At 44.4% G+C, this 16,937-nt stretch overlaps 1 protein-coding gene and 1 pseudogene across 1 annotated transcript; both read right to left on the bottom strand.

The window, feature by feature from the left end:
* Positions 1-239: 239 nt before the first annotated feature.
* LOC124077445 (large ribosomal subunit protein uL18-like) lies at positions 240-1,332 on the bottom strand (annotated as a pseudogene).
* A 9,665-nt stretch (positions 1,333-10,997) lies between these two features.
* Positions 10,998-16,221, bottom strand: Crnn (cornulin). Its single transcript, XM_058571967.1, has 3 exons — positions 16,175-16,221; positions 14,053-14,203; positions 10,998-12,951 (listed from the first exon to the last, which is right to left on the bottom strand). The coding sequence occupies exons 2-3, from the start codon at positions 14,188-14,190 to the stop codon at positions 11,332-11,334; spliced, it is 1,758 nt and encodes a 585-aa protein (XP_058427950.1). The 5' UTR covers positions 14,191-14,203; positions 16,175-16,221; the 3' UTR covers positions 10,998-11,331.
* Between the last annotated feature and the right edge of the window lie 716 nt (positions 16,222-16,937).

Raw genomic sequence — 16,937 nt, 5'->3', positions numbered from 1 at the left:
TTTGGCTTATGGCCTTTTGGGTGTTTCATTTATGTACGTGTACTTACGTATGTATGTATGTATGTATGTACATATGTATTGCATTAATGTGTCTGTGTATGTGTATGTGAATGTCCTGTGTCTTTTTATTATGGTAAAACATATACAGCATGAAATTTACCATTTTAACCATTTTAAACTGTTTTGTCAGTGAATTAATTGTCTATCTGAAAAGTCTACATAGAAAATTGTCATTTGGCTTAGTTCTCAGCCATCTGCTCCTAAGCTCAGAGGACACTTGCCTTCTTTTGTGCCACCTACTCTTTCTTCTGGGCAAGGGACATTTGGGGTGGTTCTACCCTTCCTTATAACTTTTCTCTTGGGCTTCTTCTCATAGACTGGATCCTTTTGTATAAGCAACATGAACTTTCTTATACAACTCCTCCATGCTTGGAGTTACATTGATGCCTACCCACCGTGTGTTTGTGTGTGTGTGTGTGGTACTGGGGATCAAACTCAGGGGTGCTCTGTCACTGAGCACCGATGGGTGCTCACACCCCCACCCTTTTTTATTTTTTTATTTTGAGACACGGTCTTGCTGAGTTGACAAGACTGGCCTCTAACCTGCAAAACTCCTGCCTCAGCCTCCTGAGCCACTGGAATTGCAGGTACCCACCACCAGGCCCATATGACATCTTCCTTTAGATTCTGAGGGAATTGTTTCTTATGAGCATCTTCATCTTCTTCCATTAAGTAACACACATAATCTGCAAAGTTCTGACCCATAAGGTGCTTACAATGTACTTCTACACTGAGTTCCTTGCTTTCAGAATCATATCCAGGGAATCATTTAGTATTATGAGGGGTAGACAAGCCTCCATCCACAGGTCTCCTCTGGGTTCTGAAAACGTTATTTATTGCCAGCAGCAATCCTGACATAGTGGATCCCAACAGCAAACGAAGGCTCCAGGTTGACCGTCAATGCTTTCTGTGTTATATTTCTCTCTGGTCATCTCCACTTGGCCTTTCGTAGGTCTTCTCCATGTCAAACCTACTGAGAGGCCTGCAGGCCAGCAGAAGGCCAGTATAATATGCTGCACCATAATTTGTCAGTCCAACTTTCACACCATATTTTGGTAACTCGTGTGCATGTGCCATGTAAACTATCATATCCCTTTCAATATAGGCATAAGAAATATGACAGTGATGTCTCTGTTGGTTACATGAATGATCATCCTGCATCTGAGTGTGTAGTACTTACTTTTATCCAAAATCAGTGAGTATTTCCACACGTGGTAATTGGTTTTAACCTTGTCTTCTTCTGAATTTCACTTGGTATCTCTTAAAGTAGGCCTTATTCTTGCCACACTATGGCAGGGCTCAACACAGACCTACACGGTGGGTAGGCACCATTTGAACCATGTTAGTTGTCCAGTTCTGTGGCATTAAGTGGCTCCATGTTGTGACCGTCACCACCATCTGTCTTCTGAATTTATCTTTCCAAACTGAGCTCTGTGCCCATCTGATAGAAGCTTCTCATTGATCCCTTCTCCCAGCATCAGAAACTTCCATTCTACTTTCTCCATGAATTTGACCGTTCTAGGTACTTCACGTAGATGAAATCATGCACACAGTATTTGTCCTTCTGTGACTAACCTGTTTCATTTAGCATAGTATACTGTGGTTCATCCACATCATAGCATGCTTCAGAATTGCCTTCCTTTTTAAGGTTGAATAATAGTCCGTTATATTTACATACCACATTTTCCTTATTGTTTCACCCACTGGTGGAACTTGGCTACTTGTAACTTCTGGCTGTGTGTAATGTCGCTGTGAACATCTAGTCCCTGCCTTTTTTCTCTTGGGTATACACACAGAAGTGAAATTGCTAGATCACATGATAATTCTGTGTTTTATGTAATATAGTGTTTAAATTTGATAGTTTACTCAAGTTTTTTATCATATTGTGAACATTTATCAATGATATAAACTCTTAAACACAATTTTTAAAAAATATTTTTAGTTGTGGAAGGATCGTTATTTAATTAATTTATTTGTGGTGCTAAGAATTGAACCCAATGCCTCACACATGCCAGGCAAGTGCTCTACCACTGAGCCACAAGCCCAGACCCCTCTTAAACGAAATTTTTAATGACTGTCTAATATTTGCTCCATTATTTTAGCATCCTATTCTTGAATATCTTTGATTGCTTCCACATTTCCACCACTACAACACTGTGATGACCATCCTATATACAAGTATTTGATAATATCTTTTTTATATGATAAATTCCTACGAGTGAAATAATTATATCAAAAAGTATGAATATTTTAAAGCTCTTGATGTATATTAATACATTTATTTTCATGTAGTGTGTTCTAATTTACTACCTTATTCCCATTTCTCAAAAAAAAAAAAAACAAAAAAAAAACCTCTTTTTTCAACCTGTGATCCCAGATAACTGATCTACCAAGATGTCCCTATGTTCTCACAAACCTTATCAGCTTGAGATTGTAGATAGAAGAAGCAGAATAAAAGGAGGATTTGGGAAGTTTTATTAAAGGGAAATAATAGAAACTGGCAGTTTCTTGTGTGGAGAAGTATATTGGTAGGGTAATAGGACTAGGTGCAGCCGGGAGAAGGGAGAATGTGGGGCACCAACATTTATTGAGCACCTCTGCATGTAAGTTGCGTCCAGTGTACTATCGATCTCCTAACCATTCTATAAGGGAGCTGTTTTGATCTTCATTTTGTAGTGAGGAAAAGAAGCACAGAGAGAGGCTCCGGTTCCAAGTTGCACAGATGGTAGTTTGCCGAGCCAGGAGTCAATCCAGGTCTGCCTGACACTCTGATACCAGGGACTGGCGCAGTGTCTTTCCACTACGTCATGACGTTCTCAAGAGGTGATCAGCACCCTGAGATACAGGAGGGACAAAAGCTTTCAAGGTGGAAACAAACGATCTTGGCACATATATAGGCGAATTTTATTATTAGTTTCTGGATCTGGGGAGACGTGAGGGCTGCCTCTATGTAGGGATGATAAAAGGTGCCTCCATTTGGTGAATGGTCAGGTTCGCCCTGAAGAAGTGTAGGCTTATCATTTGTGGCATGCTACTGAACTAGATAAGCCGACTGATTTCAACAGGTACCACAAATCTCAGCAGAGTCACCTGCAGGCCCCGTATCCACCTAGGAGGGGTGCTCATGTAAGGGCGTAGAGCAGAGAAATCAACAAATTAATCTGATAGCAAAACCCTCAAGAGGGGGCAGAAGACCAGAACCAGTTAAGTGAGAAAGACTTGGTCATGGGTGGAAAAAAATAAAAATCTGTGGTTTACCTCAGATTACTGATCAATGTTTAATTTGGGGATAACTAATACCCAAAGTTATGTGAAGGTGTGACAGTTTTTCGTTGATTGTGAGTAATGGTATAATTATATTTTACCACACCAGTTTGTTTGTCATAAGACAAACAAATTCCTCCACAGTAGGCATGCCTACTGATCTTATCACAAAACAATAGCTGATGATTAGAGCACTGAGTTCCTGCCTGGTTTATCATGGAAAATGGAAGTCGGTTTTAGTTGCTGTTCTATAAGGGCAACTATGTGTTTGTTGAGTGGTAGGCAGAGGAAAAGATCCCCCATGAAATGACAGATGGTGCTTTGGGAGGGGGAGCCTGGCTCTGGTGAGCAGATTGCCATTGTAAACACCAGAGAATGTGGCCCAGACAACTCTCCTCGGGATTCATGGTGGTTATAGTGGAGCCATCGGGAAACTATCTAATATTAGTCTATATACTGATCAGCAGATAGCATAGCATTTTCATTACTGGTGTTTATTTACATATGGGATTGGATTAAAAAATAAGGTAGATTTCAGTCGCAGTATAGGAATTTTCCTCCATGGATGGTGACTATTTCTTGGAACAAAAAACTAGAACCTAAATGATAAAGTGCATCATAAAACAACAACAACAAAGATCCTTCTCATCACTGTGGCCCAGATTGTTGTAGTTCATTAGACGTTTGTTTCTAAGTCAGATGCAGTCATTGCAAATGGTTGCCTTTGCCTTCTCCTGGCCCACGTACCCTCCATTCCTCTCCCTGAGTCCTGTGGAAAAATACCAGTTAGAGATTAGCTACCTTGCTGCTTCTTTTTTTAAAAATATTTTTTTAGTTGTAGATCTTTATTTATTCATTTGTATGTGGTGCTGAGGATCGAACCCAGTGCCTCATGCGTGCTAGGCAAGGGCTCTGCCACTGAACCACAACCCCAGCCCCCCTTTGCTGCTTCTTATCCAACAGTCTTATGGTCTTCAGGGGGAGAAGGGTCAACAGTGAGAAACTGTTTTATTCCCTGACAGACAGGACAAGGACTTTGGAGAAAAAGGGCCAAGGTAGGTGTTACATCTTTACTTTAGAATAATACGGATTGATCCCTAATTCCTTTTTTATTCCTAATTCTTAAGTTTTCTTTGAGATGGAAATCCCCTCAAATAATCTATGGTCACACACAGCAGCTGCTGAAAGCTGCAGTTATCCTCCTAGGAGGAAAGTTCAGCCTGTGAGAGTGGTCCATACTGACCAAGGGCTGTCCAGTTAGAATCACTTGTAAGTTCTCTTTCTTCTTCAGGCATTCTTTGCTTTTATGTTTGGTGGTCTTCAAGAAAGTGTCATGCCTTCAACATTTGTTGAGGGCTTACCATGCCATACGCCAGGCATTAAATATATGAATTTTTCTATCCTTGCACATACCTATGTGGAGACACCATTATTTTCTCCACTTCAGAGCTAATTAAGACAAGAATCTTGATCAAGGGCACACTTCTTGTAAGGTGCACAACTGAGGTGAACCCTGGTAACCTTGCTCACTAGTAAACAGTCCTAACCAACACATTCTACTGATGTGGACTACTCTAAATTACTGAAAATAATCCATTAAAGCTATTTTATCATGAACCATGGTCATATATCTTTGTGTAATATGTGTATGTTTATACATGTACATATAATTTGCATACAGGTATAATTTATATATTTTACAGATATATAATGTAAAGATATTGGTGTATAAATTCGCACATATAGTTATACATTTTTGTAGAGATTTATATGGTAATTTGCATACAGAGGAGGATCCTTCTAGACCCTCCTCTGTATGCAAATTACCATATAAATCTCTACAAAAATTAAAGAATGATGGTTATTTCTGAGTAATAATATTATTGATTTTTTGCATTCGTCTCTTTGTTGCTTCTTTTATTATTTTTCTGTGATAAACACATAATGGTTTGTAATTAAATTTGTGTCTCATTGTATGGAACATTTAAAAACATGTATTAGAAGAGTTCCTACCTGCTCAGCACAAGATTATACAAAGCTCAGGCCAAACACTGGGTCTGTCATAGTGTCTGGCTGTCTGGTTACCTAACACTACTTTTCTTTTCCAGATAGACTAGAGACTTCTAATGCACATGTTACTAGAGACTTCTAATGCACGTGTTATTGTGTTGGCCCCCAGGACACTTCTCCAAGAAGTATTCCTTACAGGTGGCCCCACTACATCACTTTGTGATAAAGTTTCTAGAGAATCCCTAGATAAACTGGAACCAGTGTCTACTTCATATTTTATCCAGAATCATGGGCCCCAAAACTGCCTCAAATTCCTGCTGACACCATGGAACAGCGACTCTCTTACCTGGAGAGATGTTCAGTGCTGTGAAAAGGAGGTTCGGGGCCCCTTTCAGCCATGATGGGTGGGAGGTGGTGCTACCTTGAAAGTTTAGCCTTGTCAGGTCCAACAGGCCCCACACCCTAACTTTCAGCACCTCTGTAAGAAATGGGCCTTGTGCATCAGCAAGCCTTTCACCACACCTACAGACAATAGAGGCAAAGCCATTTGGATGGTCTAGTTTCTTAGATTTTTTCCCCCTCTGTTAATTTGGAAACATTTAAGAACAGGATGTGCACTCTCCAGCCCAAACCCTGTTCTCCTTGTAGAGATGTAGCAAAGGGACCCAGCATTTATTATTTGTAGCTCATATATCAGTGGGGGACACTGAGAATGTGACACACGGAGCTGAGTGGCTTGTGTCAGTGCTGGAAGATGAACCCAGTGTTTCCAGGAATCGCCAGGACAGGACAGGCCATACCTTTGGTCTCGACCCCTCTTCCTGAAAAATATTCAAACTGCCACTCTCTGGTTGAAGAGGGAGATCCGTGAGATGTTTACCTCCCTGCCTCTCTGTGGGACTGCACCAGACATGTGCTTTCCCAGGTAAGGTAATCAGGCAGTGGAACCAAGTCCCTGGCAAATACTGGAAGCTATGTGCTGATGAGAGTGGATCTGTGAAGGACCCCTCCTCAACACAGAAACACATACAATAAACTGAGGGTCCGTGAAGCCTGGGGTTGGCCACTTCCTGTACTTCCTCTGGGGTGCTGCTGTGCTCACCACCACACTACTGAGCCTGCCCCATGCTGGATTAACATTTTCCTGTTCCCTAAAAAGCACTTTTCCTACAGGAGGTTTTTTAGCGGCATCAGTGTTAACCGTCACCAGGGGGCAGCAGCACGATGCTCTATACCTGGTTTGCCGTGCCTCTGGAGTGAGGCTTTCCCCCAGCAGGCCTGGGAACAGGACTTCAGACATGGTGGCCAGTGTGACTGGGGCTTAAGAGCTTTACAAGGGTCAACAAAGATGTATGAATCAAAAATAAATAGATATTATTCTATAGGTATCCAAAATTCTTTAAAAAGTGCAAAGTAGAGATAAACATTTAAAATCCCTAGAAATAAAACTTTGTAAATTTCATTTATTGTTAAATTTAGTATTAATGGAATTTTTTATTTGATTAGAAACTTTTAATCCGGATTTTTTTTCCCTCTCAAGTGTGTGCTCTGTGACTGCAAGGATAGCATTATAATCAAATCAGATACTACTTACATCCAAATAATTTAAAAAAGAAATTATAAAAATCTTTCAAAATATTCTCAGCAAAAATTCCATTTCAGTGGCATGTAAGTACATTTTATTGTGTTTGATATGACGTGAAAGAGAAATGTCAGAGTTCACCTTGGGGGCTATATATAAACACTTCATTCCCATCGAGTCTCTATTTTGCACAATTTTTTTCCTTTTGACTCTCATCTAACATGCATATTGTTTGAAAGAAACAGATATGTGTTGACACTAAAAGTTCAAGGGAGGTCAGTAAATCCCAAAAGGAGATGAGGGGTGAGGGATGACCTGGGGTGGAACAGTCGGGGTTACCTTGGGGAATGCAGAAGCTTAGGAAGAACCCCACTTTAGGCCCAGACTCTGAACTACTGTGACAGTAGATTCTTCCTGAGTGTCAGTCTCACATCTGCTAAGCCCAAAGATTGGGATTGTCATTCATGAGTCCAATCCATCTGTTTATAGCAAGAAATACAATGGATGAAAGGACTGGTAACTCAACACCCCCCTTCCATTCATGGAAATTCCCTAAGAACAGGGTTCCAGAGAGTGGTGTTTTCTCCGAGGCATACAAGGGCTGCATATTTTCATGGTAAGAATCACCCATTGAGTATGGAGATGGGGGTTGGAGGACCAACTGTCTGACTTTCAACCCCTTTGGTAGATCCTCAAGCTCTCCGGTGCCCTTTCTGCTCTGTGGGGTGTGATTTGACACTGAGTTGATATTCAGAGGACCTAGATTTAGTCCTATCTCTGCCCCTTTCTAACAGCAGGACTTTGGGCAACACTAAAGAAAACTTGATTTTCTCATTTGCCATGAGCTTGATTATATCTAACTCCACATAGTCTCAAGTCCATAAGGATATTAACTTGCATGTGTGGAAGGGGAGGTCAAGCCATTTAATTCCCTCAGTAACTAATTATTGAATGCTGCAGTTTGCTAACCCCTACTTCAGGCCCGGGGAAACAGCTGGAAGAGAGCAGGCATCTATTCAGTTGATGAAATTTTGCCCAATCCCCCTCCACTGAGCTGTCATTGTGCATCCCCACCAGGAAGTGTGAGCTCCACATCAAACTCACAGAGAGGTTTTGTCAGGCTGAGGATGAGAAATGGCACTTCAATACAGTTTTAGTCTGTTTCTAGGATTATAAACAAGTTTAGTATCTCTCATACATTTTAGAATTATTTGTTACTTTTCCTGTGAACTTTTGTCTTTGCCCATTGTTACTTCTTACTCTGTGTATCTGTGTTTTCTCACTTCCACTTTTTTCACCTTTTTAAAAACAACATTGGTTAATAGTTTACTACCTTGTTGATTCCAAAATGTAGGGTTTTTATTTATTTATTCACTGATTGATGGAATGATTTTCTGTTTTTAGTTGTTAATTTCTCCTATAATTTTATTAATCCTTTTGTTTTTGTTTCGTTTTCATTGTAGGTATTTTTCTAACTTTTCAAACGGTATTTCTATGTCTTGTTTAATTGTTACTTTCAAAAAGTTCCACAATTTCACTTTCTAGTCATCTCCTTTTATCCAAGAGTTGATTAATAGTATGTATATGTGTTGTTAATTTCCACCAACAGCTGATACCACAGATTTGGCGATATTCATCAATATTGCATGTGCTGCCTGTAAGAATCCTATTTGCTTTATTTCTGAATAATGTAGTATGAGGACATTTTTTATTTACATCTTAGTATTGAATATTTTATAAGTACTTTTATTGTTAGGTTACTGTGTGGTTGGGTAGAACCTCATGAGTTCTACGAATATGTGTATGTATATGTGTATATCATTCTACCTATATGCATATGTATATACATACAAACACATACACTGTGAAGGGATTGTGTGAATGTAGCTTTTTTCTGCAATATCTTTATTTTTCCTTTGTAGTACTAAGGATCAAATCCAGGACCTTGTACATGCTAGGTAAGCACTCTACCATTGAGGTACATCTTTAGCCCTGGAATATCTTTTGATGTTGAGGGAGGTTTATGTTTTTATTCTATCTTTACTTACCTTTATAGTATATATTTATGTAGTATGTATCCTTGTACCCCCCCTTTGTATTTTGTCTGTTCATTCCCCATTCTAATTAATAATGACATTTTCTAGAATCCTTCACCATCCCCACATCTAATTTGAAGTGATATTCTTTTATTCCCAATTTTTCCTTAAAGTATATACTTACATAAGACAATCAGTGAGCTTACTCCATTTTTCCATACACTTTCCCCTTCTATAATCATTTTTTGTTAACTATATCATTCTATATATTCAGAGCACATAACATTAAATGCTGTCCTGTCACCTTGTCCACATTATTTAGTCTCGGATCTGAAGTTAGATATATTTAAGTGTGTATAATTCAAAAGCTTCTTCTGTGATTCTGTGTGTGTGTGTGTGTGTGTGTGTGTGTGTGAATACATGTCTCTTCTCCAAGATTCTCCAGGAAGAGCTTAAGGCAGGGGTATTCCCTGAGCCTGCAAGTTCTTTGCTGTTCATCTTTGGCCTATTTATTATTTACTTATTTTTAAAAGATATAGATTATTTATTTGAACTTGTCTTTAACCTTTATTTTATTTATTAATTTTTGTGTGGTGCTGAGGCTCAAACCCAGTGCCTCACACATGCTGGGCAAGCGGCGCTCTACCACTGAGCCCCAGCCCCAGCCTGGCCTTTATATTTAAAGGCCAGTTTGGGGGGATATAAAATCGGCTTGTCCTCACCTTTTATACATGATTATCCACGTACTATTCTGGCTTCAGCTCTAGGTTTGTGTTTTTGTTTGTTTGTTGAGACAGGGTCTTGTTGCCCAGCCTGTCTTCAAACTTGTGATCCTTCTGTCTCAGCCTCCTGAGTCACTGGGATCACAGGCCTGCACCACCCTGGCCTGCTCAGCTCTAGGTTTTTGTTTTCTGTGTTAATTTTCTATTGCTGCTGAAACAAATTACTCCAAACTTAGTGGCTTGAAACTATACACATTTTATTCTCTTACAATCCTAGAGATCAGAGGTCTAAAATCAGGTGCTGGATGTGCTGTTCCTTCTGGGGGCTCTGGGGGGAAATGCCTTGTCTTTTCCACATTGCTTGGCTCCTAGCACATGGCTCCAACTGCTCATTCATTCCATGTGTCCTTTTACTCAGTCGCTCTTACAAAGAGCCTTGTGATTATATTGAGCTCAGCCATATAATCAAGACTTATCTCGCTAGCTCCAGATCCTTAACACAATCACATTTGAAAGCCCCTTTTGCCATGTAAGGCAGCGTGTTCACGGGTTCCTGGGATTAGGAGACATTTTTGGAGGTAGTTTTTCAGCCTACCACATTTTGTTTTCTCCTTAGAGATTTTCCTTACTTCCCAAGAACCAAGAACACAGTGAGAAATATGCCTTATTCAAGATCTATTTATTTCGTTGTGGGAGGCTTTCAGAGTACCTAAACGTCTGTACCGCCAGAAGCACACATTCCCATAAGAAGTTTTTAAACAGTATTCATAGGTTTTGCTCCAAACCTTAGGAATCAGCCTCTCTAGGGTTAGGTTTAAAAATCTTAATTTGCAAAAATGTTTCCTCTGGTTCTACCCATAACTTATTCATTCCGAGTGGGTGAAGCATGACAAGAGGTCGGAGCTGAGGCCGAGGGGGACCTGGGGAAGAGAAGCTCGGGGGCTCTGGCTTCTGGCTCAGCCCCTGATAACCATGCCTTCTGCCATTTCTCCTGCAGAGCTGCTGGACCTTCCATCAAGTCAGCCGTCCTGTGTGACCACACAGGTGAATAGAGACTTCATGCTCTAGAATTAGAGACAGGGAAAGACTGGGAATAAGTCAAGGGCTATCCCAAAAAGCACGTCTGGAAGAAGTCTTCCCTGATCCCCTCTACCAAGGGTTAAGTATGACATCTCCTCACTTTGAATCTTTCTCGCTCTTAGAAGGTCATACAATGTTTTCTCAGTTAGATGCGGTCCATGGGATGGAGTTATATCATAACCCTGTAGCCCTTAGCCTGTCACATCAACAGAAGACAACTGAATAAGACACGCAGAAATCAGTTAAGGAGATTTTATTGATGCACTAGGATGGGTGGGGCAATGGACAGAGAGTGGAGACAGAAGTAGCTCTGAGAACCCTGCGAGATGGGGGAGTTCGGCACAGAGGGAGGGCCTGCTCCGGTATCTCTGCTCCTGAGAAAGCCCACAGAGCCAAGCAGCAGAAGAGGAGCTCAGGACAGAGAGCACCTGGCAGAAATGATGTGTTGGGAGAGACCTGAAAGGGAAGCACCGTGATTAGGAGCTGATGTCCAAGGACGTGCCCGTCGGCTGGCCAGGGCAGGACAGCAAACGGCTCTTCAGCAGGCTTCTGTCCTGGGAATCGGAGTCGGGAAGAGTCATGGCTGGCTGCCTTTGAAGTAGGAGTACAGCGCCTTGGCTGTGACGCCCCGCTGCCTTCCTGGTTGGCCTGCGTCCGGGGCCTGTGACGACGGAGCGCTGCTGTGCCGGCCGCCGTGGTCTTCGGTTCCCAACACCACCTCCCTTGTGTGGTCATCGACCCACTCTGCCCTAACCTCTGTGGGCTCGCTCTCCCCCGGCTCTCTGGTCACACTCGTGTGAGTGCCACTCCCATCCTGTCTTCCTGTCACAGTGCTTTCCCCAGTCTGAGTCTGTCCACCTGGCACAGACTCTCCTACCTCAGAGTGTGTCCATTTTTGACTACTGCCTGTGTGACTCTCAGCCTGGCACCTGCCCTGCTCTGTGGTCTGGGTGTGTGACCCTGTCTGTGTCGGGATTTGTCCTCCTGTCACAACCTGGCTGGTCTGGATCCTGTCCTGACCCTGTGTCTCTGTCTGCCTGGTCTGGCCAGAGAAAGACCCCTGTGTCTGGATGCCGGTACTTCCTGTCTGATGGCTGCTGTCTTGCCCCACAGTCTGGCTGTGTATCTGGGTGTGTGACCCTGTCTGTGTCGGGATTTGTCCTCCTGTCACAATCTGGCTGGTCTGGATCCTGTCCTGACCCTGTGTCTCGGTCTGCCTGGTCTGGCTAGAGAAAGACCCCTGTGTCTGGATGCTGGTACTTCCTGTCTGATGGCTGCTTTCCTGTCCCACAGTTTGGCTGTGTATCTGGGTGTGTGACCCTGCCTGTGTCGGGATTTGTCCTCCTGTCACAACCTGGCTGGTCTGGATCCTGTCCTGACCCTGTGTCTCCGTCTGCCTGGTCTGGCCAGAGAAAGACCCCTGTGTCTGGGTGCTGGTACTTCCTGTCTGATGGCTGCTTTCCTGTCCCACGGTCTGGCTGTGTATCTGGGTGTGTGACCCTGCCTGTGTCGGGATTTGTCCTCCTGTCACAACCTGGCTGGTCTGGATCCTGTCCTGACCCTGTGTCTCCGTCTGCCTGGTCTGCCCAGAGGAAGACCCCTGTGTCTGGGTGCTGGTACTTCCTGTCTGATGGCTGCTGACTTGCTGCCCAGCCTGGGTGGCACCTGTCTGGGTCTGAGCTGCAGGTCCAGTCACAACCTCACCTGTCTGTTCGCTGGTCTTCAGTTGTCTCTCTGACCCCCTGTCCTCTACTTTTGGGGTCTGCTCCACATAGCCTGCTCCTTGTGTCTGCTCACTCCCCCTCTCCTGCCTCTGGGACTCAGCCTGCCTGTCATGGCTGCTGACCTGTGCAGAGCTGGTGTCCTGACCCTGGGTCTGAGTCCCAGTCCCGCCCTGGCCTCTGGAAGCCTGCTGGCTCCGTGCACGGCTGCTTGCCTCTTGATGTTGTCCCTGCCCCTCGCTTCCCACTTGAGAGCCACTTCTCTGACATTCCCCCAGCTCTTTTGAAGACCCAGAGTGTTGGTTTCCAGATTCTTGAGAACTGCAAGCACCCCCAGGACTCTGGTTCAGGGTCTTAAAACAGGCCTGGGCAACTTTAAACACCAAAACCAGGAATTCCTTGAATTCCACAGTCCCCGTGTGGTCCTCATCCAGCAGGCGCAGGACTTCATCCACAGTGGCTGCATCCTGGGGTCTCTGGAAACAAGAGGAGGACAAGTCAGCATCCTTCCCCTCAGGACAGGTGGCCCAGCTGCTAGGCTTCCCAGCCCTGCAGACTAGCAGCCCACCCTCTAGCTCTGCACACATTTTGCTCTAGCAGCTTTAATATTTATCTGCCTCTATCTTTTTTAGTCCTGTCTCTCTACTTCATGTGTAAGCACCTTTTATTTTGTCTCCTCTATATCTGGTACAGTTTCTGGCCTTCAGGATAATTGGGTAAAGCTGTATTGAAGAATGAATGCACGTGTTCATGGTGCAACTGTCTGGGCTCTCGGATGATTGGGGGGGGGGGCTGTGCTTGGAACCTTGCCTCTGTTACAGAGGCTGGATTCTCTGTAGCAAGCCCCATGCAAAGAGAGGTTAGCAGGAACCTGACCCCATGGGAGTTCTGAGAGCTCCTCACAGAGGCTCAGATGTTTCACCAAGGTGGGGTGTGATGGGGGGGGGGGCGTTCAGAAGGACCATAGGCTGCTCTGAGCATGCAGAGGCAACAGCTGCGCCCACAATCCCTTGTCCCCAAGGACTTCATCGTCCTGATTGCTTTAGATTCAACATAAGGCCCTGGTTCTGATTTGTTGGGTAGAGGCTCCCTCCACCCGTTAATGACCCACGCTCCAAAATCTCACTTCTGATGTGAGTGGTGAGCTAATTTTTTGAATAACTTCTTTGTGCAAGATACAGAACTGTGTTCCTAGTGAATGCCTAATGGATGATCAAATTTCAGATAGGCATGAGAAGCATTTACTCTAGCAAGTTTAGGATGCAGAAAGCAGCAATCATTTTCTTTTCTAGAACATTTCAAGTATCTTTCTTTTTTGAACTGTCCCTTTAGTGTCCTTTTACCTAGTCTTCAAGTTAGAATTAACTAACACCAAGAACCAGGGCCAAGAACTTTGTCCTTCTCTAAGGACCAGGGCCTGTCCACTCCCATGACTTTCTCTTGCTCTTTTTTCCTGCCCCAACAACTGCCCTCAGTACTGGCAGGCCTTGATTTACTTGCTGCCTCCTTAAATCCCCCAGCAAAGCTTCTGCAGGCAAGGTCACTCTCTATGTCCCTCCCCTGCTCAGCCATCATACCACTATGACATCTGCAAACTCTTGCTCCAGGAGTCTCTTGAGCTCCCCTCGGGAGAGCACTGTGCAGTCGCCCTCCGTCCTGGCATAGCGCCCGAAGGCCTCAATGATCCCACTGATGTTTCTCAGTAACTGGGGCATCTTTGAGGTCAGGCTGCAAAAGACGAAAAGCCCCTGTGAGGGTCCACAGCGCTTCAGTGTTTCCTCAGAGGTCTTGTGCCTCTCGTGTGTGCTGCTTCCGGTCTCTCTGCCCGCCTTCCTCCTTCCCCATGGTGCATTTTAGGTATGGGCAGGAGGGCACACAGTGTCTGGAGGCAAGACCTAAGTCAGCGTTTAAGGGCCAGCCCGGACACCTGCCTGTCATGTGAGCTGAGTCAAGCCGTTTCACCTCTCCATGCCTCCGCTTACTAATTGTGAATAAAGACCACTCTGGTACTTACTTTAGAGGGTTATTGTGAAGATTTAAAGAGATAATTCATAAAAAAGCACCTGGCAGATGCTTGGCTTAGACTAAGTGCTAGCTATTAAATGTCATTATTGTTATTATATGCATATGCACATATATAATTTGTGTATATCTACATCTGCACCACTGCTTACAAAGCATTTTTCTGTGCATCATCTCTTGTCATCCTTGTTAGCTTACTTTTTTAGAGGTGAGGAAACAGGCTCAGAAAAGTTAGATTTGCCCAAGACCACACAGCTTTTAAGGGACCAAGAAATCCTCGAAGCCATTTCAACACAAGTGCAATAGGTTTTCTGGATTGTTCCCTGTCGACAGGGATCATTTCCTATCACAAGGGTGCTAGGGTCTGACTGGGGATGCTGGAAGCTGGTAAGTACACTCATGGCAGACCTCTGTGTCAGCTGGGAGCCCAGATGGGAATCCAGGGCCTAGCTCTGTCCTCTTCTGCCTCCTTGTGAGGAGGTGTTCAGAAGAGGCTCAGCTGCCACCTGTTGACAATACTGAGGAGGGGTGTCTTCTTTGGGTGTGTGGTCTTTCCATTTTGAGGGTCCAAGTTTCTCTGCATGTGACCTCTGCCCTCAGCCCTGGGACCTCTCGGGAGGTGAGCTTGCACAACAGGCATGTGACATCATCAGGCCTAGAGTCCTAGTACCTATGAGGAGAAGATCCCAACGGAAAGGAAAGAATCCATTTTCATTAACCAGGAATCTGGAGGCCTGGGTGTGGCTGAATGGGCAAGAGGCAGGGCCACTGGGAGATGCATTAAGCAGAAGCCCAGAGGGACCAAAAGTAGGAGATGGTACCAAAGATCACCCAGTGACAGCTGGAAAACCAGGGAATGTAAAAGAGAAGACGTGGGGAGAGGGCAGAACGGCTAGAGAGGCCTGAGAGGAAGGGGCCAAAGGAGACTTGGGTGCTGGAAAAAGCAAGTCAGTGTGGCTGGAAAGACTGAGAAGGTGCAGACCCAGGTGTGCTGTCTGGTGGAGTAGCAGGTCAGCGGGTGAGGGCCTTCCATAGGGAATTTAATCACATTCCTTTCTACAACCTTGTCGCCAACAATCTCAGTCTACATCAAGTACATAGCTGAGAACATTGTTCCTCAACCTAGATGAAAATATTTAGTAGATATTAAAGTAGCAGACTTTTAACACTGACCCATTAATAGTCAAAATACTTCAGATTCTTAGATCTACAAACTCATCTTGCCTAAATCTATCACCCTGCGGCAGGGGAGAAGACATGTAAGCCCTTCCTCCCTGATGTGACTGGAGCTCACCATCTGGGTTGGCGGGAGTGAACTGATTCTGATCGCACAGACTCTAGGCACTGCAAAGAACCTTCCAGGACCTTGGGAGCAAGAGATCTTTGCTGATCTAGGCAGGCACAAGGGCGACTCCGTTGTTGCTGCCCACACAGCTTCCCAGCTAGAGGAGCTGCTGCCAGCCCAGCCTCAGGGGAGGAAGAGAAAGCTCAGCTGCCACAGGAGAGCATCATTTCCCAGTGGATCTAGCTCCAGGTCTGCCTGGGGCCCGGAAGGAACATCTTCTGCCCACAGCCAGCACCTGTGGATCACAGCTCACGTCTGACAGCCTTGCATTTACGAGCTCAGATCACCAAGACACTGAAAGTGAGAAAGAGTTTCCTTCAGAGGAGACTTACCTAATGTCCGGCAGGATGAGGCAGTGGCTGTTCGGCAGTGTGTGAAGTCCAGGTCAGCGGGTGAGAACCTTTTATAGGGGATTTAATGGAGCTCCTGTTTTAGACAGGATGTCCCCACCCTCCAGGAAGGCTTGATTCATCCCAGGTTCAGCCCAGCCCCGCCTCACCTCCTGTCTTCTCCATTTCACCTTCTGACCCGGGGCTGTATCACCCTGGTGGTAGGCCCTTCCTACCACATTTGGGGCCATCTCTAGCTGGGTCTAGATGGACGCTCCCTTCCAATGAGCTGGTCTCAGCAATGCTTGGCACAGGTTAGGCTCATGGCTATCACTCCCTGTCTCCATAAACCTGCAAAGTCTGAGGACACTTTTCAATGTTTTATGCAAACATCTAAGAACATATCTGTGTGCCAAGGGTTCATTCTTTTCAACGTGTATTTTCTGGTGACATTGCTGTTACTTATAATATGTTTTGAATTCTTGTTTTGGGATGGCCTTTCTTACCTAGTTTCTGACACACAAGAAAGCTAGTTTCATTTCTTTAGGATTTTGGTGTCATTTTTAAAAAAATTAAAATAACAAAAAAAAGGTTGAACACTTCCCCCGCCCCATGCTATGAATAGACAGCATTGTATAGTTGTGGTCTAATGTGGTCTTCCCAGGAAAGGGGGAGCTCAACTGGATGACTGCTACATACATTTTCTGGAAAGCTCATCCCATTTCAGACACAGGGCTAGGGCCCTGGCGGAAGGCGGTGGGGGGGG

Source organism: Marmota monax, unplaced genomic scaffold, assembly GCF_021218885.2.
Source record: "Marmota monax isolate L192 unplaced genomic scaffold, Marmota_monax_Labrador192_F-V1.1 WCK01_AAM20220418_F8-fsc00108, whole genome shotgun sequence".
NCBI classification, from domain to species: Eukaryota; Metazoa; Chordata; class Mammalia; order Rodentia; family Sciuridae; genus Marmota; species Marmota monax.
This window is presented reverse-complemented; position numbering and strand designations above follow the sequence as displayed.

Excerpts from the sequence above, each read along its gene's own strand:
- Crnn (XM_058571967.1), bottom strand. The coding sequence starts at position 14,190 with ATGCCCCAGTTACTGAGAAACATCAGTGGGATCATTGAGGCCTTCGGG. Across the intron at positions 12,952-14,052 it reads AGTTTGCAGATGTCATAGTG|AGACCCCAGGATGCAGCCAC; the intron begins GTATGATGGCTG and ends TCTTGTTTCCAG.